Raw genomic sequence first — 20,281 nt, 5'->3', positions numbered from 1 at the left:
AGCATTAAGTTTTGGTAGAATTGTTATGTATATTTCTTCATTACGGAACAGTTCCAAAATGTTATAAATACTTTTCGAATTTTCATTATACATATTTAAAATACTATAAATACCTTTTTTTTATTAATAATTATCAATGTTTAAAAAATCGATTAAGAATTTATTTAGTTAAGTTTGAAAACCGGTTAAAAAATTTATTTAACCGACATTTAAAAGTGTGTTCAAAAATTTACTTAACTCACATTCGACACTGTTACCAGTATTTAAATACCAATTCAGAATTTTTAGTTTACTCTTTTATTTTAATTTAATAATAATAATAATAATAAAATATGTTAAAAAATTAAAAATTTAATATATTACATTAAAAACTAAATTAAAAAATATCTATTTAAATTTAATAATCAAAAAATTATTTTTTTAATTTAACAAATATTTAATTAGTTTAATATTTTTTATATAACTAAATAAATATTTATATTTTAATTTATAAAATATTATTTATTAGAAAAAAATAAATAAAACATATTATAACTTCCAAAACGAAAAGAAAACGAAGAATAATGGAGAAAAGAAAAAACATGGGAGTCGGCGAGGAAAGAGAAATAACTTCCAAAATTCAATTTTTTTAAAATACATTCTGAAATATGTATTCTGAAACACATTTTCAAATTAAAAAGTATTTTTCATATTACACAATTCAAAATAAATTTTAAAAAAAATACTTTCCAAAATGAAAAAATGTATATAGAATTTCCAAAATATATTTTGAACTAATTAAAAAATTATGAGATAATTCAATATAAGATTTAAAAACTGATTAGCTTACAAAAATATTCCTCCGTGTTTAATGCAAAATAAATTTAAAAATACTTATATGTATGAAATAACTAGAATTTTTTTTATAAGGAACTATTTGACAGTTGCATCAGAGCCTAAGAGTAAATAATTAAACATATAACTAGAGAAATTTTAATTGAATAATTGAACGAAGCACCAACATTTTATTTTTATTAATCTTAGGAATTAGATTAAGTTTAATAAATTAGTTGTTTTTCCTTTTGGGCTTGCAAAATTGAAGGTCGATAGTGAGTTTTTGTTGGTTTGTTTTCCTATATTTGGTCCAATTAAGTTTAAAATGGGTAATTTCTTTCAACACCCCATAAATATAAGAAAAGTCCCAACTATCTATGGGTAGGAAAAATCTGTTTCAAAAGTTCAAAAATATATTTGAGCTTAGAAACATATTTTGAATGGTATGATTTTTAATTTTAAAATTTTAAAATGTATTATGAATTACATATATAAATTATATAATTCAGAATATCTTTTAAAATTATATATTCTATAAATATAATATTAATTATATAATTTGAAATATATTTTTAGATTCTGAATATGTTTGTGAACTATGCACTTTGAAAAGACAAAGTATTACTTTTTCAACACCTCCATAAAAGTGCAAGAAAAAAAAACAATTGTTGTAAAATAACTGTAATCCTGTGAAATTTAATTGAACATAAGAGAGGGATTAATATAACCCTCCACTTCTTTTTTAAGTAATTGTTAAAAATAAAATATAAGCAATAAAAACGAAAAAGATGAATAATAATATATAAAAAAGGAAAAAAATAAGAAATCTCCTATTTTAATTTTTTATGAATTTATTTATATATTTCATTAATGTTGCACTTTTTAATCTTCTTATTTGAAAAATTTATATTTTATTTTGAATTTTAAGATAAAAGCTACATTTTTCTTATTTTGCAACTTTGTTTTAGATGTACTATCAGATTTTGTAGTTCTAATGTCCTGTTGTCTATAATTTTTCTTTTGAGTTGATAGCCCTTATAATAATAAGAGAAAAGAAAGTGAAGAAAAAGAGAAATTGAAGTTTCTCTCTTGCATGAAGATGAAAATTTTGGCTTTTTTAGTAGAAAAGTCTAACGCAGTGAAAAATATCTTGGCCTCCATTGTTGATTTTATGTACTGAAATTTTGTGATTATGACATTTTTTCGTTTGATGTTTTTAAGAAAATTTCTATTCATTGTGGTTTTAATTTGATATTTTCATGGGAACTACCATAATAATATCAATACAAATCCATGATCGTTTGAATGAATTTCTTATATTACTTTTATCATGAAAGATGTAAACATTTACTATTAAAGTTGTTAAAGTTTCTTTTTCTATTATGGCTTTCGCCATTAATTGGATCATTGAATCAGAAGTTATTATCAGACAGCTGTTTCAATGAATTTTCATAATAAATGGATGAAACACAGATTTCTTATTAAAAAGATTATTACACAATTTTTTTAATTGAAGTTGATTTTGTTAAAAAGTTAAGTTTAGTAACGTAATAATAATAAATAATTATGTTAAGGATTTAAATGATTGTAGATGGTAAAAAAAAAATTAAAATAATAATAAGTGTTTTTAAAATGTAAACAACACTTTGAATAGAAGTGTGAATAACTTGAGCTAATAAGATTTAATTAAAGTGAGTAAAATATTTTTGCTTATTTTATTCAAGCAACTCACTCATAATTCAATTAATTTGGTTGATTCATTTAAATGTTATCATTTATTTAAAGAAAAAACATCTCAAAATAACTTTTAATATTAAATTATATAATAAAAATATTTATAATGCATATTGTTGTTCTAGTGAGAATACACTTAGTACTTATTGTAAAAAAAAATTCTTACCTTAGTCTATACCAATCATCTTATTATAATAAGGGTCCCATAATTCAGTGCTAGTCTAATGTTGTTCTTGTATCATATGATCTATTATATATAAAAGGTATTTCGAAATTTAGATAAGTGTTCAATTTTAACAAAATATATTAAATATATTAGGTTTTAAAATATTAAATGTTTTGTCTATATGTTCTATTGATAGGATTTTGAATGAACTTTTCCCTTAACGAAGATCTAATAATTTTTTAACCTTGTTTATTACGATAATAATTAAATTATCTCTCAATACTGTTTTTTTATGTTTAATTGATAAAGTAATCTTGTGTCGATAAGGTAATTTTGTGTCGAGTATGACATCACATCTATCGATCAATAGTGAAAAGTGTGTAGACATATATTAATAATTTTATATAACAATAATAAAGGAAATTTTCAGTGTATATTTTTCTATCATTTTAATTTTTTGAGTAACTAATTTTTAAACCATATTTATCCATAATAATTAATAATTAATATATTATTATATAATGAGTTTAATTTAGTTTACTTTAATTTTAAATGAATATATTAAAAAACTATCAGAAGGATAAATCATTTAATAAATCGTAGTAAGATAAATTCGAATGTATTCTAATATCATTTTGTCAATTAAATTCTCTATCCTAATGGGAAACGTACGTCTGTAAGAGGGAACGAGACTCAGGAAGTGGAAGACAGGTGGTTGTAGGAGAGTGGATGATCGGTGTTTTGAGGGAATATATAAGCTAAAATTTCAAAAGCTGGTTCCACTTTCTACATGCAATCTTCTCCTTCAAACCTTCCGAACTCGTTTCTCCTCCTTCTCTTTAAAATTATCATCTTTTCCTCCATTAAATCTCATGTTTTATTCCATCTGATCATCCATCAGAGTGTATGTAAGGTTGTTGGTGGCAAGGATCCTCCTTTCAACCGATCGTTTAGTGGTTTGAACTGGTAGGTCTTCCTGATTCTAATAAAGTCTAGTTTGGGGCACATGCAAACCAAGTTTTTGTTGCATGTGTTTATCCTCTTCTTCTTCTAAGGTTCTGATCACGTTTTTGGTCTCTTGGGTGGTTTGTTTTACTCAAACAGTGAATCTGGGAGGTTGAGTGTTGGTCGTGGTGCAAAGTTCGTATTGTGAGCGATCGGTCTGTTAAGAGGTAAGGGAAGCTATTAAATTTAATTATGCATGTGATTATTTTTTGTATATGTGGAATGAATTGATTGATGATTTGTATATGAGTGTATGAAATGCATGTTTCTGGGTTTTGGGTGGTTCTATATAAGTCTATAAGAATTCTGCAAAATTATGTAGAATAGTTGGGTGTTCGGTCTCAAAGGGATGGCAAAAAAATCCGCGCCCGCGGATATCCGTGGATAAAATCCGCGACGGATAGTTGGTACCCGCGGATATTTACTACCCGCGGGTTGTGGGTAGCGGATTTTTTAATACCCGCTTATAAACAGATCGGGTGCGGGTATTATACTATCCGTACCCGCGGATATCCGCTACCCGCAAAAAATAAAAATAAAAATTTAATTTATATTTTATTAAGTTAAATTTAATTAAAATTAACATTAATTTATATTTTATAAAGTTAAATATAATTAAAATTAAATTTGAATTTATATTTAATTTAATATATATTATATTTTATATATTTTTTGTAATTTTATTTAAATTTTATTATAATATTTTATAAAAATATATTTTTTTAAATATTTGTGGGGTATCCGCGGGTATCCACGGATATCCGCGGATTTTAAAATATCCGCGGATATTTTTTAAGCGGATATCCGTGCGGGTAGCGAGTCGGGTAGCGGGTGAATTTTTTTTTTGTCGGGTCGGGTTACGGATAGGCACTATCTGTGTCCGAACCGACCCGTTGCCATCCCTATCAACCGTTCGGTTATGGTCAGGGAATAAGTTATCAATAGAGTTAGCATTTTAGCCTTACCAGGATATAATCGTTCAGTTTATAGGAAGTGATTAATATATCACGTGTTGATGGTTATATACCTTTATAATCAGTCTTATTGGATTAGGTATTTTAGTTTGTGATAGTTCATATATTATTATTAGTAGACTTCGTACTTAGACTAGGCTTAAATTAATTTCGTTTATGATCAGATACAAGTTTATGGGTATTTCAGCTAAAATGTCTTAATGTTCGGTTTCCTTAAAAGTACTAGGTTTGATGAATAGTTTGTAGGAGTAATTATAAGTGTTCGGCAGAAGCTCTAGGCGTTCGGTTTTGTAAAATAAGTAAAATATCGTTCGGTCTTGCACCAAGGATCCGTAGTTATAAGTGTTCGATATAAGCTCTAAGCATTCGGTTTTGTCAGGTAGTGAAATAACGTTCATTCTTGTTTTGAGTATAGTAGAATATCGTTCGTTATTACTTTGAGGATATTGAAATACCGTTCGTTCGAGTATTGGGAATAGTTAAATATGGTTCAGTCTTATATTAAGTATTTGGTTTAATTAGAGTGTTCTATTCTTAAGCTGTGTTCGGCTCATGTCAAAGTCATATCTATTAAATAAACGTTCGATTATATTCGTCTGTTGTTTAGATCCTTTCCGTTCGTTGGTAACTAAGGGTGGTGTTATTTGAGTGTTCGATCTTCTTATATGAAATGTGGTTTGATCTTTCAATGCTGATGTTATGGATTGGTGTTGGTTGCTTATTTATAGCAATGATATATTATGTATGAGAAGTATTATTGGTATTCAAGTAAAAGTTTATGTTTCAAGTAATGTGGAAGAGAATTTCGGGGAGGAATGTCTCAGTGTAAGGATAATGTTGTAGTAAAGTATGAATATGGATAGTGAAATTCACGGAGTTTATCCTGATATTCAAGTAGAGATGGGTAAGTCATTGTGTGAGAATGGCGAGAGGTCCTAGCCCATAGGTTCTTGGGTGAGTTATAACGGACTAACCTCTGGTGGCAGCTGATGGTTTTCCAGTTACTACACCACCCGAGTGCACGAACGACCTCAAGCTACGTATTCATACAATCCGGATGGTCTTGTCAAGTGTCAGCCGTACGTGAATTATGATATTCAAGTTATGTGTGATATCTACGTTGGCTCTTGTATGCTATAGCGTTCGGTTTGTAATGATTTGTAGTTTTATTTCATGTACGAATGCATGCTTAATTAAATTATAGTAGCTTACCCTTATTTTATATTTTTATCCATGTTGTCGTTCGGTTTTCTATTGCAATGATCATCCTTGTTGGATGTGAGCAGAAGGGGTAAGGCTTACGTTGGAACAGGAGATGGACGGTGAGACTCCTGCTGAATAGGAGATGACCGTTCGATCATATAGTATAGATAGTTTTGGTGAAACGACCGTTCACTATTTTGTTCTGTAAATATAACCGTTCCGTTATATAATAAACGTTCGATAGTAGTATAGGAAGCTCTTGTAAAGTTCGAAAAATTTTATAGTTATTTTTATAATAATTGACTTTAATATTGTAATAACTGTTTTATCATATTATTAAATGTTGAGACCTGTATATAATTTTGTGCTATATTTCTGGGATGTTACACATTTTATAAAAATAAATATTAAACGTAACTCGACTAATAAAATCATATTCTATAATAGGAATTTCATTAATTTATATAAATTGTTTTAATATTTTAATCATAAATCTAGACTAGATCTCTAACATTATTAAAAAAAATTATATTTGATCGACAAAATATAACTTTTTATTTAACAATATATCAATCAACACCTAAGATTTTATTACAGTTTGATTTACTTAACTCTGTAACAAAATAATTGATAAAGAAATAAGAGTGATAAAAATATTATTCTGATAAACAAGTTAACTATTTTATCAAACACGTTATAAAGTTGAACTTAATGTTACAGTTAGATAGAACACAGATAAGTTTGTGTAAAAATCGTTCTTCACGCCATAGGAAACATGAAAAGCTGAATTAAGGATGTTCCTCGAATGATTCGCCAGTAGTAAAAACATTCCCCAAATAATCATAACCCTGTTTCTTTCTCTTCTAGAAACACCAAAGCAGTGCGGTTGGTGGATCAAAATGTGTACTTTACCCCAACATATAATCATTTTTAATTATTTTCATACCAAAAAGATATTTATTTTAGAATAATGTTATTATACATTCATTTTTTATACAATATAAAGATAAAATAATCATAAAAATTTAAATATTTGATTTTTTTTAAAAAAAGAAAAAAAATAATATTAAATGAATATAAAAAATTTAAGTGTGTGAAATAATTTTTTCTATTTATTTTATCATTCTATTTAAACTCAATGCATCTAATAGGTTTTTAACGGCATTTAGCAGATTTAGTTTTTTTTTCACAGATCTGATCATTCATTATTTTAATGGTACAAGTTTTGTTGATTTGTTATTTTCAAATTCAATATATATAATTTAATAAGCACGTTTTTGTGATAATGTAAATTAAAAAGCATTAATTACAATTAAATGAGAGTGCAAGTTGGTAGAATAAGGTTAGAAAACAGAGTAACGTAATGACAACCCAAACTCTGAAACAACACCGTTGGGATCTCGAAGTGGACCCAAATCTCTTTTCACTGTTGTACAGCGAAGCTGCACAGTAGGTCTCCCTGAGCGGCACCGCTGCTGAATTTTCCCCAACCCAATTTAATTTCTCAGATTCATAATCCCTGTTTCATTCATTGCTCTTCAACTCACCAACAATAAGAAGAAAAACAGAGCAAAACAAGAGCTCTGAGAATCTCCACGCAAGGTGAGTTTTTTAAGTCAACCCACTATTCAAGTTTACGTGTTCTCTTCTGGGTTCTCTTTTCTTTGCGTGTTAATTATCTCCCCTTTATGGAATCTCAATTCCGTGTTTGTTTGTATTTCTGAGGAATTTTTATCGTGGTTGGTGGTGTGTGCGTGTTGGATTCAACGAGGGGAGGTGGTCAAAACTTTGGAATATTCTCAAAAAATGCTTTCTTTATTGGTTTAACTTTTGTTATGTATTATGGGAAACAGGGTTTTGGATTCGAAACGTGTTTATTCATTCCCCAATAACTGGTGGTTGTAATATGGGAAGCTGTTGTTCTTTGATCGGAAATGGGGTTGGGGTGTTTAGCCAGAGAAATTGGTGTGCTAAGTAGGTTTGGAATTGCCTTCTCTGGTTCAACATTGGGATTCCAAGATGGTTTTGGGAGATTTATTGAGATAGAAGTTTTGAAAATTTCAAGTTGATAGCAGAGAAGTATTGAAAGTTTCAAATTTCAACAATCCCCTGTTATTTCAGAAGTGATTCTCAAGACCAGTTTCTCTTTATATTTATTTTTTTGCCTTGCTGTGTGTTTTGGTCCTCAGTTTTTATACTAGATACCAACCAAGGTTGGGTATTGTGTACGAGGTTAGTGTCTCATAACACAGTGACCAAAGACTTGAATATCTGATGAGAGAGGTGTTTGCATTTATTGGTCAATCATGTTTCCAACAGGATTGCATCTAAAAAGAATAACCAATTCTTGAGCAAAAAAAATTACTACTCCTGAGAAAGGTTTTAAAATGTGATTTTGTTCAAGAAATTGTTTCATTACAATTCTTGATATTTCAGAAATTTACAAAATGTGACTTGTGTGCCCACTATTGTAGATGTCCAAGTACAAAAAACCTTGATAATAGCATTTGTTTTTAAAAACTGTTTTCTGTATTTACCTTGATTTCATTTTTATTTTTGTTTCCATAACATGTATAAGAAACAGTGAAAACCGAAAATAAATATAAGAAAAAGTTGCTTTCATATTTCTTTATGTAATATGCAGAGTATTTTTGTAATTAAAAGTGAAAATTAAAATGAAAGCAGAAAACCTTTGTTTTAATTCAGAAGAAACATTCTCCTCTTTCTTAACCACACATGTCATTTAGTCAGTTGCTGCATTATGGTGCCCTTGAACATTTTACTGTGCATGTGGTTGATGGTTTTGCATTTCATCTTCTCTTGCATATTGAAATTTATTGTGTCAGAGATTTTATGCTACTGTACAATCCATCTTTTTGCAATTTAAATGTATCGGTACTTACTGTCTTGTTCTTATGCTACTTGGGATTTGGGATCGTCTGCTGAAAGCAACTTTTTCAACCCTTGTAGAGTTCAAATTCTCCCTTGGATTTTTTATACCATCTTTTGAAGTACATGTATATTAAAATTTCTTTTAATATATTTTAAAACATCAAAACTAATCCAAATCCAACCTCTACACAGCAATTGAAAATACTAAATACTGTAGTTCCCAATTTATTGACTGTGGTTACAAAACATTTAATGAATACTTCTAGTTGAAATGTAAGTATTAAATGATTTTATTACTTCTGGTACAATAAATACATTCTGGTTGATAAACAATTTTTTGTCTGATACCATTGCTGTTAGCATACTTGTCCAGAATTGGATATTATCAAATAACACTACAGTACATTATTGCAGAAGGAAAGTTTTTCAACAGTTTCCTGAAGAAGATGGAAGTTAGCGGGCCAGTGAAATCTGAAAATAGATTAAAGCACCGACCCTTGACCCCTCTTAGGTTGTTGAGGGGTATAATATGTTTAGTGGTATTTCTTTCTACAGCTTTTATGTGTTTAGTGTATTTTGTGCCAGTGGCAGTTGTAGGATTGCGGCTTTTCAGCATACGTTATAGTAGGAAGACAGTGTCATTCCTGTTTGGACTTTGGTTATCTCTGTGGCCATCTTTGTTCGAAAAGATTAATAAAACCAAAGTTGTGTTTTCTGGGGATAGTGTTCCAATGAAGGAACGTGTTTTGCTTATTGCTAATCACAGAACTGAGGTTGATTGGATGTACTTGTGGGATCTTGCACTTAGAAAAGGGACACTGGGATGCATAAAGTACATCCTTAAAAACAGCTTGATGAAACTACCTATCTTTGGTTGGGGATTTCACATTCTGGAGTTCATTGCAGTGGAGAGGAAGTGGGAGGTAGATGAGCAAATACTGCACCAAAAGCTTTCAACTTTAAAGGATCCTCAAGATCCCTTATGGCTAGCTCTTTTTCCCGAAGGAACAGATTATACGTACTACCTTGGATCTTGTCTTTTAATTTCCAACTGCTTTTATTGTCATTGGATAATCAACATCAACTCTTTTCAGTTCCGCAAATCATTTCATTTGATACTGTCTGTTTGCAGTTGATGTCGTGTTTTGTCTGGCATGCTGCAATTTGTGGATCATGTTATACCACACAAACGTATATACATAGTTCAATTGAGATGCACACTTGACATATGATTTGCTTTCATTGCGTAGTGATCAGAAGAGTAAAAACAGTCAAAAATTTGCTGCTGAAACTGGTCTCCCTGTGCTGAAAAATGTATTACTTCCGAAAACAAAGGGGTTTCATGCTTGCTTGGAAGCCCTACGAGGCTCATTGGATGCAGGTTTACAATTTCTTTCCTCTTTTCTAAGACTCTAAAGTCAATTCAAAATGATCCTGTAGTGACTATTTATGATGTAGTAACTTAACAATTTCACCATAACCTCTCCCTATCACTTCAAGTTTGTATGTCTTAATATATATATATATATATATACATATATGTGTGTGTTTTTGTGGTACTGTGGCCCTGCTGAGTCTTCAAAATGAATTGATATTGGTGTATTAAAAAAGTTTTTAATATATTTTAAAACATCAAAATCAGTGTCAATCAATATATTTTGAAGACTGAGCAAAGAAATAATATAAAAAATTTATCAGTGAATCTAAATTCATGTTTGTGTGTGTATATATATAATGCTACATCACATGTCCAAGCTTACATGTAATATGTTGTTCCTCCAAAATAAACTGATGTTGTTGGTATATTAAAAAAGTTTTTAAATATTTTAAAACATCAAAATCAGTGTCTATGGATGTATTTTGAAGATTCAGGAGGAAAATAAAACCAAAAACTCAGCAGAAAATCACATATCAAGTTTGCCTGTACTGTCTTTTTGATGAACTTTTGACATGAGGGTCACTGTCTATTTGCACAATACTGTATAACTATTTCTTGGAGGGATTTTGTTTTCAATTTTTCTGTTAAGTTTGTTGAACATTGTGACTGAATCACGTGCAGTGTACGATGTGACAATTGCATACAAAAATCAATGTCCTTCATTTCTGGACAATGTGTTTGGTGTTGATCCTTCAGAGGTGCACTTGCATGTAAGGCGTATTCCAGTGGAGGAGATTCCTGCTTCTGAAAGCAAAGCTTCATCATGGTTAATAGAAAAGTTCAAGATGAAGGACCACTTGCTTTCAGATTTCAAGATTCATGGTCATTTCCCAGATCAGCAAAATGAAAATGAAATTTCTACATTTAAGAGCCTATTCTCTTTTACAGTGATAGTTTCTTTTACTGCCATGTTTATCTATTTTACATTATTTTCTGTGGTTTGGTTCAAAGTGTATGTAGTTCTATCTTGTGCATATCTTGCTCTTGCAACTCGCTTCAATTTTCAATTGATGCCTCTAAGTAACTATGTTCATGCACTTCATAACACCAAGAAACAAAACACTGAATAGTGTTCTCAATTTTATATTACAATGTACTATCTTGCTCTTCAACTTTATATTTTCAGGGTCAATTATTTCTTCAATTTTCTTTCAATTCTTTTTATTCATAGTCACATAATCAAAGGTATCATTTTTGCTACTAATGCTGTTTTGTAGGAAAAATCAGTATTTTCCAAAGTCAATTTTTTATTAGAAATTGTCACAGTATGACCAAGAAATCGATAGGAACAAGGAGTTAATAGTCCATCAAAACGAGGAAGGATAAAAATTATATTCCTATTTTTACATATTCTACGTGAAAAAAGTGATTTAAATGAATTCCAATGGAATTTATTTTCTTAAAATACATGTTTACTTAGTGGAATAAACAATTTTTTTCCTTTTTAATATATTTTAATAGATTTATTTTAAAATAAAAAACTCTGCTTATTTTAATAAACAAATCTTATGTGTTTCTTAAGTATAATTGTTTTAAAAATTACTTATTAATAATGTTAATTTGAAGTTTAAACAATAGATTTTATTATTAAGAAAATCTGTAAATGCAATTTCAATTTATTCATATTTTTTAAATAAATAATTATGTTAAATTTTAGTTTATCTGCATAGAGAGGCGTTGTTATAAAATAAAGATTTTAATGGTTAGAATAAGAAGAAAAGAAGAAAAAGGAATAAAAGAGAATCGAGATTCATTTTTGTATATTATTTCTTATAAATTTTTTTTTATTTATAATCCAAAGAAAAAATTCAAGAATTACAAATAATTAATATAAATAGTTAAATTAATTATATAAAATCATAACAAATCAATCATATAAATAATTATAGTAAATCAAAGAATAACTATTTATTCATAAGCTCTTTTTTGAATTCTTTTTTGACATGAGAATCTATCTCATTAAAACTTTATTAAGAAACACCTTTTGAGATAAAAATAATGCTTCAACTAATATATGTTTATTTGAATCAAGATATTTTGATATAAATAGTAAGAAAGTTTAAAATCAAATTTAGAATATACCACGTTTGGAAGAATTTTGGGGAAATAGAAGGTAGGGATACATGTTTTATATGTTGTTGTCCGATATTTTCTAAAGAAATAATTTAAATATAAAAGGAAAACATGTGATACCTTAATACACGCAGCTTGTTAGACTTTATTTTTTTCAATTTAATTAGCTTGTTTAGATATATAAATATGAGTCAGCTACCATTTTATCTTTGAAATATAAAACAAATACTATTTTAGTCCTCCAAATTAAAACAATGTTAATTTCAGTACGTCAAATTCAATAAAATATAATTTCAATTTCAATCTCCTCTATTAAAGTTGTTAAAAATAGTTAAAGTATTATTATAATCCTAATTCCTAAAATGCTAATTATAAATATTAAAATTTTTTTACTAGTAGAAACAAATTCATTTACTAAAAAATATTAGTCTTTCTTCTTTCTAACTTGATTCTCATTTGATTAATATAAATATAAATATTATATTAATAGAAGGATCTTTGGTATCATTGCACGTGGATACCAAAATATTATAAAAGAAACGAAAAATAAGGTTATTTATATCATAAATTTATAAAAGAATTTAAAAGAAAATTGTTGTAAATATTTAAGATAATTAAGTTTTTTCTATCATATTGTATGAGTCATACACTCATAACCATCTATTAAAACTATAACATGATTTAGATTCAATTTTAGGAATACTCATGAGTTGAATACTTGTATCAATCATACACTTGTCATGAATTTTCTCTATATTAAATTTAATATCAAGAACAACATTCTTCTTATACAAAGCTCTTTATTCTTATTCCAAACTATCATAGGGTTAATTTCTTTTTGTCATTTAAGTCAAATATTATTTAATACTGATTCCTTAGATTGGGAACCTCCTTCGATCCTCACCACCTAAACTCTATTATCTAAATGAGTATGAGAGAGTTTAGTAGAATCATGATGACTTCATTCTCTGAATTGAAACTCAATACAGTTGTACCTTATTGAATATGACACTTCTCCTTATGAATGATCATATTAATAAAATTTTCACAATCATAATATACTTGTATCACATGATTTCATAAGTTTTTGGTATTCAAGCCTAAATTATATTCATTCTCACACACACTCTCACTTTAAAAGTTCTCATACCATTCATTCTCATTAAGTAATAAAAAGTCATCATAGAAAATTTCATATCATATTAATCAAGTTGCAATAAGATATTAATTATTCAACTCATCCTTTAAAATTAGACACAAATAAACCTATAAGACTTTCGAATATGTATGATGTCCATGTTCTTATAAAGTCTTGCACTTGTCACAAATCATTAATACAATAGATTCAACATTAACAACAATATTTCTTGTTATCCCAAAACTACCATCCTTATCACAAAAACCAACATGACAGGGTTAGTTCCCTTCCATCCTTTAAGTCATACTATTATTTCGTAGCGATTCCACATACTAGGAATCTCCTTCGACTCTCACCGCCTATATCCCCTTCTCTATAAGAGAAAGAGAATTTAGTAAAGTCAAGATGACTTCACGCTTGAGTCCCTACACCAATGTATACATTATACTATACAATATGGACATTTCTCTTTAGAAATATCCATAATCATACAATTCATCTAATATATATCAATACAATAACTATATGTATTTCTCAGTCACACAACACACTTCAATTTCAAAACAACTAATCTATAACTTATTTTCCGAAAACAAATAGTTTTACTTAAGTATTACGCCTCCGAGTACTCGTCCAGTGCCTTTACATTAAGTTATTCCTTTCACCTAACAATTTCATAACTTCTAACCTATGTTCTTCTGGTTCTTCAACTAAAGACTAAATTTTTTCTCATAAACATAGTACAAGTTGTTGAATCTTATCACCATAAATATTATACATAATCGATTATTTAGAAATAGTATAATATAAATAAATAATGCTATAAATATTGAATATATATTTATAGTATAGCAAAACAGTAATATTTATCTTCCTAAATTTTTTTTCATATATAGTTTTTTAATGTATACTTATACGGGAAGACATAAATGTGATATTCTTAGATTTTTTTCTTATTATTAAAAAAAGTAACTTCTACTTTTCTTATTACTTAAATTATTTAAAGTTTAAAAAATCTTAAATATAAATAAATGTAACAAAAACAGGTTTTGAAACACACAAAAAAATAAATTTGCTTAAAAGAAATGTTCCTTATAATACGATGGTTGGAACAGACATACACATACATATGTGTGTGTAATTAGGGGTTATTTAGCAATTAGAAAAATTGGAGTTAGCATGTCCATGTGAAGATGACCCACAATCTTCAATTTCTCACCAAAAGATGGACTCCATTTCTTAAATAACGGTTGGTCAGTTATAAATTCACTTCCCCACCTCTTCCATTCTTCAATTCTCCTTCTTCTTCTTCTTCTTCCTCTTTCAGAATCATGTCTCTGTTTTTCCACCTTCTCTTTCTTCTCTTAGGTAAATTCTTCCTCTATTTCTTTCTAATTGCAATCATCTCTGCTATGTTCAACTTCTACTCTGCATTCAGCTCAAATCAAAACACACGCTTAAAGGTTTTATTATGATGTAATTAGCCAACCATTTTCGATTTTCTAATTTTTTTCTTAATCAATGTCTGGATTATACATTTTCAGGTAATGTAGCATCTGCCACGGTATTTTCTCTCGAGAATCATTGTAGTTACACAGTTTGGCCGGGGACGCTTTCCGGCAACGGCGCCGGCATTCTCGGCTTCTGGCGGTTTCGCCCTGCAGCCCGGTTCGTCGGTCCACCTCACAGCTCCGTCCGGCTGGTCAGGCCGCTTCTGGGCCCGGACTGGATGTACCTTTGACGACTCCGGCGCCGGAAAATGCGCCACCGGAGACTGTGCGGGGGGACTTAAATGCACCGGCGGAGGAGTCCCGCCGGTGACGCTGGTGGAGTTCACGATCGGAAGCTCCGGCAACGGTAACAAGGACTTCTACGACGTGAGTCTCGTGGACGGTTACAACGTGGGAATGGGAGTGAGGGCTACTGGGGGAACCGGTGACTGCAAGTACGCGGGGTGCGTGGCGGACCTGAACGGCGCGTGTCCAGCGGAGCTTCAGGTCAGAGACGGAGGCGGCGCGGTGGTGGCGTGCAAGAGCGCGTGCGCGGCGTTTAACACGGCGGAGTTTTGCTGTACCGGCGAGCACGGGTCGCCGGAAACGTGTTCGCCCACACATTATTCGGAGATTTTCAAGAGTGCGTGTCCAACAGCTTACAGTTACGCATACGATGATGCTTCCAGCACTTTCACATGTTCACAATCTGATTATGTTATCACTTTCTGTTCAATGGGATCATCATCTTGATCATTATTAACATGTGCACATTTTCATATACTTCGTATCTATTTTTTTCTGGTAACCTTATGTTATGATTTATCTTAATTATGATTCCAATTAATCTCTGTATAGCGTATCACACCCATGATCGAATATACGTTTAAATTTAGGAACAGTACATATGGATGGACTTTATAATTCTTTTTAGTTGATTATCTATACTTTACGGGTTCTGTTTTTTGCGTATATAATTTATATTTTTATAATAAAATTGTTGTTAATGGTATTTCTTACGATTAATGGTTACTTTGAAATTGGTTGAATAAAATTGTTCTATTTTTTTTTTTGTTTTTTCATCATATTTATAAAAATATAAAAATATGTTCAACTTTATTAATAAATAGAAGTTTACTTTGACTTGGGTTCCCTAAATTGGTTTTTGGTGGACGAGTTTATGATTTGGTGAGCGAAACCAAAGTTAATGAAGGAAATAAAAGTTAGCGAGGTCGCTAGTCACTAGTCTTTAAAATTCATCCTAAGGCAGGTTTTATCGCTGGGTGCCGCTTTTCCTCACTGGACATGAGGTACCTATTGTGGCAAAATTAGATGCACCTCTGGTATCATTGATCACCCTTTCTTATGCATATTTGGGTGATTGTTTCCTTTTATTTTATTATATTAATGAATACTTTAATGTTGTATTTGATTATTATAGTAAAGTATTGGTATGAATGGATGACTTATAGGGTATTTCTAAGGAGGAAATCTTATTGAAGATGTTTTTTTAGTGTATACATTCATATGAAAATCTTGATGATTATCCTAATCCTCGTTCAGATATGTAATGAGATATGTGGTAAGAGTTGTAAGAGATCATAATCTAAAGAAAAATGTAACTCTTATGATGATAAAATATTAACTTTTGAGTAGTACAAAACCTCTTGAGATCCGTGTTAATGTTTCTATTGATTGAATCTAAAAAGAGTTTGGTTGTATATATGCTTCTATATTCATTGTATTTTATATATATGCTATCTCGTTTTTAGCTAGTTTACCATTTTATAATTGTTGTACTGTTTTTTCTCTTTACAATTATCATCTTATTAGTTTGATTAAATAAATATACAGGTGTAGGAACACCTCTTGCGGACGAGGAACTAATTGTCTGAATCATAGATATATTAGATCAGGTATAATCATAGTAAAAATATATATATGAGAGATATTATTATAGTCTTAATCTTATACTAATATACATTGAATTATCTATTTTTCTAAATATTTATAATAAAATATTTTATTTTAGTTATTCAAATGGAAGGTTACAAATATTAGTGTTCAAACTATATAAAAATAAAGATATACCATTTCATTTATTTATTTTATTTTTTAGAGAAGAAAAACTCATTTTAATTTGTATTATTAAAATTTGAAGAAGCAACTTTCCATGCTTGATAAAAGAACTTTAGAATAGAAGAACATAGAAAAAAAAATATAGAAGTGCAAAGACAAAAGGCACTTTTCTCATCTCTTATGGCTTTGATTATTTCTACTATTGAATTTTAATAACCCCTCCAGTTAAGATAACAGACCTCTTTTTGGCTAATAAAATATGCAAATTACCTCATTATTAAAGTATATACATATAAGCCATCTTCTTTTTAGGTTATAGATAGGAATGGTTAGTGTTTTTTTAAAGAAGGGTCACTCCCACTTATTACACCAAAGACCTTTATTTGAAAAATGAGTAATGGTTTAATAGATTACATGTTGTAGCCATTTAAGGAATTTTTTTATTAATCATTTACTTTTCAGATTCATCTTATGTTATTGTTTGTTCAATGGCGTAGTAAAAAAGGCAGATAGAGTGAAATAGAAGAAGGCCTAAAAAAAGTAATTTGATATTTACGCAATATTAAATAGATTATTGAATTATATATTTTTTATGCATGTTATTTTGTTAATAAATTCTATTAAATGTCTTTAAAAAAGACCAAATTATATATCTATGTTACCTTAATACTTAATGAAAATCGCATAAAATATTTTTTCAACAAACAACACTGATAAATATTATATTATAGTTCATTTAAAATTGTATTTTTTATATACAAAACCGGCGCGTGTGGCTTTCGACGACGTCCATGGCCACGCATACCCGGCGTTGTACGTTATCATTTTTCTAAAATTATTTTTATTTTTACTATAATGCTTTATATTTGTTTACATGTCTTTATATGTTAATTAGTATCCTCTACATTTCGATAAATATATAAGAAAAATATACGATCTAACAACGTAAAGTATTTTTACATCATTATTTAATCTTAAATTATTATAGAAACAACAATTAGCATAACTTATTTTGATGTAATATAATAATTATATATGTAGTTAATTGATACAGTAAGGTATATTATATAATAAAAATTTAAAAATAAATACATAAATTTGTTATATAGTTATATAGATTAATTACGTAATGTTTGGTATATTGAGATATATACGTTGATGTAGAGTTATTAGAATTTATAATTATTGATTGATGGAGGTATTTGGGTATGGGAGGAGCACGACAAGATAACCGACAGTATTAAATTAGTGACAGAAAGAGTATGCCAGATTCTTAAATAACAGTTAGAGGCTTAATCCCAAATATAAATTAAGTTTGATGCATCTCCATTTTCCATTCTCACTTTAACACTTTGTTGCATTTCCAATCATATTTTATGTTTTTCTCTATGAAAGTGATGGGCCTCAATCCAAACTCAAAACCCTTTGCATTTCCACACTTCCTCCTCTTCTTATTAGGTAAACAACCTATTTCTCATGAATTTTCATTTAATAATAGATCAGTAAAAGTTATGGATCAGTAAAAGTTATGTTTGACTGAATTTAAATATAACCAAAATAAATTACAATATAAAATAAATCTAACTAATCTCATTCTTAAAATATTTTTCATTTAAGAAATATTTATTATTTTTTAGTCATATTTCAGTGGAGAAATAATTCATCTATAATATTATGATGTATACTATATATGTTTTTTTTCAGGTAATGTAGCATCTGCCGCAGTGTTCACCCTCCAAAACCGTTGCAGTTACACAGTTTGGCCGGGGACACTTTCCGGCAACGGTGTCGCCACTCTCGGCGACGGCGGTTTCCCCCTGGAGCCGGGTGCGGAGATTCAGCTCACCGCACCATCTGGCTGGTCCGGCCGGTTATGGGCCAGGACCGGCTGTAGCTTCGACGGATCCGGCATCGGAACATGCGTCACCGGCGACTGCGGCAGTGGACTGCGGTGCACCGGGGCAGGCGTTCCACCGGCCACTCTGGCAGAGTTCACCGTCGGATTTGCCGGTAACGGCGACAAGGACTTCTACGACGTGAGTCTTGTGGACGGTTACAATGTAGGCATCGGCGTGCTGGCTACCGGAGGAACCGGTGACTGCAAGTACGCAGGGTGCGCGGCGGACTTGAACACAGTGTGTCCGGAGGAATTGCAAGTGAGAGACGGCGGCGGCGCGGTGGTTGCGTGCAAAAGCGCGTGCGCCGCTTTTAACACGTCGGTGTTTTGCTGCACCGGCGAGCACGGAACGCCGCAAACGTGTTCGGCGACACATTATTCGGAGATTTTCAAGAATGCGTGTCCAACAGCGTACAGTTACGCTTACGATGACGCTTCCAGCACTCGCACCTGTTCTGGATCTGATTATGTAATCGCCTTTTGCCCTTAATAGTCTCACACTTACTTTTTTTTAATGTAATAAATTAATAATTTCCCACGCATAAAAATCAGTGCCCACTAATAAATATATGATACTTTTTCTCACGCAATTTCTTTTACATTTATTTCACACTATTTTTTCTTAATTTTTTTTTACCAAAATTCACTTTAGTTATTTTACATTTATTTCTCTTTACTTTTTATTTCTGTTTATTTTTTTACAAAAATTCACTTTAATCATTTTACCTTTATAATACATATTAAATGATACCGTTTTAGGATTAACACGAACTCCTTTTGGTGGATAATTTACTTAAGTTTTTCTATCATGAATATTCAAAACTATGCTTAGTGCTCTTAAAAGTGGTCACAAATGAAGATTAAGAGTGGGAATTCACTTTTAAAAAAAATGAGGTGTGGGAATAAGCTTATGATTATTTCTTTATCCAAATCAATGTTTATGTTAGATATTCCTGCATCTATCTTTTTCTCATTCTCTTGAAAACAAGACTATTTGTGAAATTTTGGAACAGACTAAGTTTATTGTTGGTGAATTTGTTTGAATCGAATGTCCTATTAAACATTATGAATATGTTGACGTTAATTTTGTAAGATTCTTCACAATAATATGTTTAAGTTATTTCTGTAATTGAACTTCATTTTGATACCAAAATTAAAAGTACACAAATTAATTGTGGGCGTGAGATCCTTTAAATCCTTCCATTACGCACATACTTATTTATCCTCGTACTCACCACCAAAATTAAAAGTACACAAATTAATAGTGTTAGGATTAACATGCTTCTATTCCTTTAAAATTTTGAAGCTTTCTCTTTCAAATTGTTGTCTACTTCATAATAAATAGTGTTCTCAACACACTATTGACTGAGTACAGTGAA

The 20,281-nt window shown here is 29.9% G+C and overlaps 3 protein-coding genes across 4 annotated transcripts; all 3 read left to right on the top strand.

The window, feature by feature from the left end:
- The first annotated feature begins 7,263 nt into the window (after positions 1–7,263).
- Positions 7,264–11,342, top strand: LPAT4 (lysophosphatidyl acyltransferase 4). 2 transcript variants are annotated; one of them, XM_088098312.1, is made up of 4 exons: positions 7,264–7,497; positions 9,189–9,805; positions 10,038–10,168; positions 10,847–11,342. In XM_088098312.1, exons 2-4 carry the CDS (start codon positions 9,234–9,236, stop codon positions 11,293–11,295), a joined length of 1,152 nt encoding a protein of 383 aa, XP_087954438.1. In that variant the 5' UTR covers positions 7,264–7,497; positions 9,189–9,233; the 3' UTR covers positions 11,296–11,342. The 2 variants fall into 2 exon arrangements, with proteins under 2 accessions (XP_087954438.1, XP_087954435.1); XM_088098309.1 differs by having other exon boundaries at positions 7,265–7,497; positions 9,202–9,805.
- A 3,359-nt stretch (positions 11,343–14,701) lies between these two features.
- Positions 14,702–15,832, top strand: LOC124831189 (pathogenesis-related thaumatin-like protein 3.5). The gene is given in 3 exon segments (XM_047305101.2): positions 14,702–14,804; positions 14,981–15,078; positions 15,080–15,832. Coding segments are annotated over 3 exon segments (735 nt in total). The 5' UTR covers positions 14,702–14,767; the 3' UTR covers positions 15,680–15,832.
- Positions 15,833–18,350: 2,518 nt separating this feature from the next.
- On the top strand, positions 18,351–19,501 carry LOC148204830 (pathogenesis-related thaumatin-like protein 3.5). The gene is made up of 2 exons (XM_088098307.1): positions 18,351–18,463; positions 18,710–19,501. The coding sequence occupies exons 1-2, from the start codon at positions 18,382–18,384 to the stop codon at positions 19,390–19,392; spliced, it is 765 nt and encodes a 254-aa protein (XP_087954433.1). The 5' UTR covers positions 18,351–18,381; the 3' UTR covers positions 19,393–19,501.
- The last annotated feature ends 780 nt before the right edge of the window (positions 19,502–20,281 follow it).

The sequence above is a fragment of the Vigna umbellata genome, chromosome 1 (assembly GCF_029865625.1).
Source record: "Vigna umbellata cultivar VRB3 chromosome 1, Vumbellata_1.0, whole genome shotgun sequence".
NCBI lineage: Eukaryota > Viridiplantae > Streptophyta > Magnoliopsida > Fabales > Fabaceae > Vigna > Vigna umbellata.
This window is presented reverse-complemented; position numbering and strand designations above follow the sequence as displayed.

Coding starts and splice junctions, on each gene's coding strand:
- LPAT4 (XM_088098312.1), top strand. CDS start 9,234: ATGGAAGTTAGCGGGCCAGTGAAATCTGAAAATAGATTAAAGCACCGA. Junction 9,806..10,037: donor CCCGAAGGAACAGATTATAC/GTACTACCTTGG, acceptor TTCATTGCGTAG/TGATCAGAAGAGTAAAAACA. Junction 10,169..10,846: donor ACGAGGCTCATTGGATGCAG/GTTTACAATTTC, acceptor AATCACGTGCAG/TGTACGATGTGACAATTGCA.
- LOC148204830 (XM_088098307.1), top strand. CDS start 18,382: ATGTTTTTCTCTATGAAAGTGATGGGCCTCAATCCAAACTCAAAACCC. Junction 18,464..18,709: donor CTTCCTCCTCTTCTTATTAG/GTAAACAACCTA, acceptor GTTTTTTTTCAG/GTAATGTAGCATCTGCCGCA.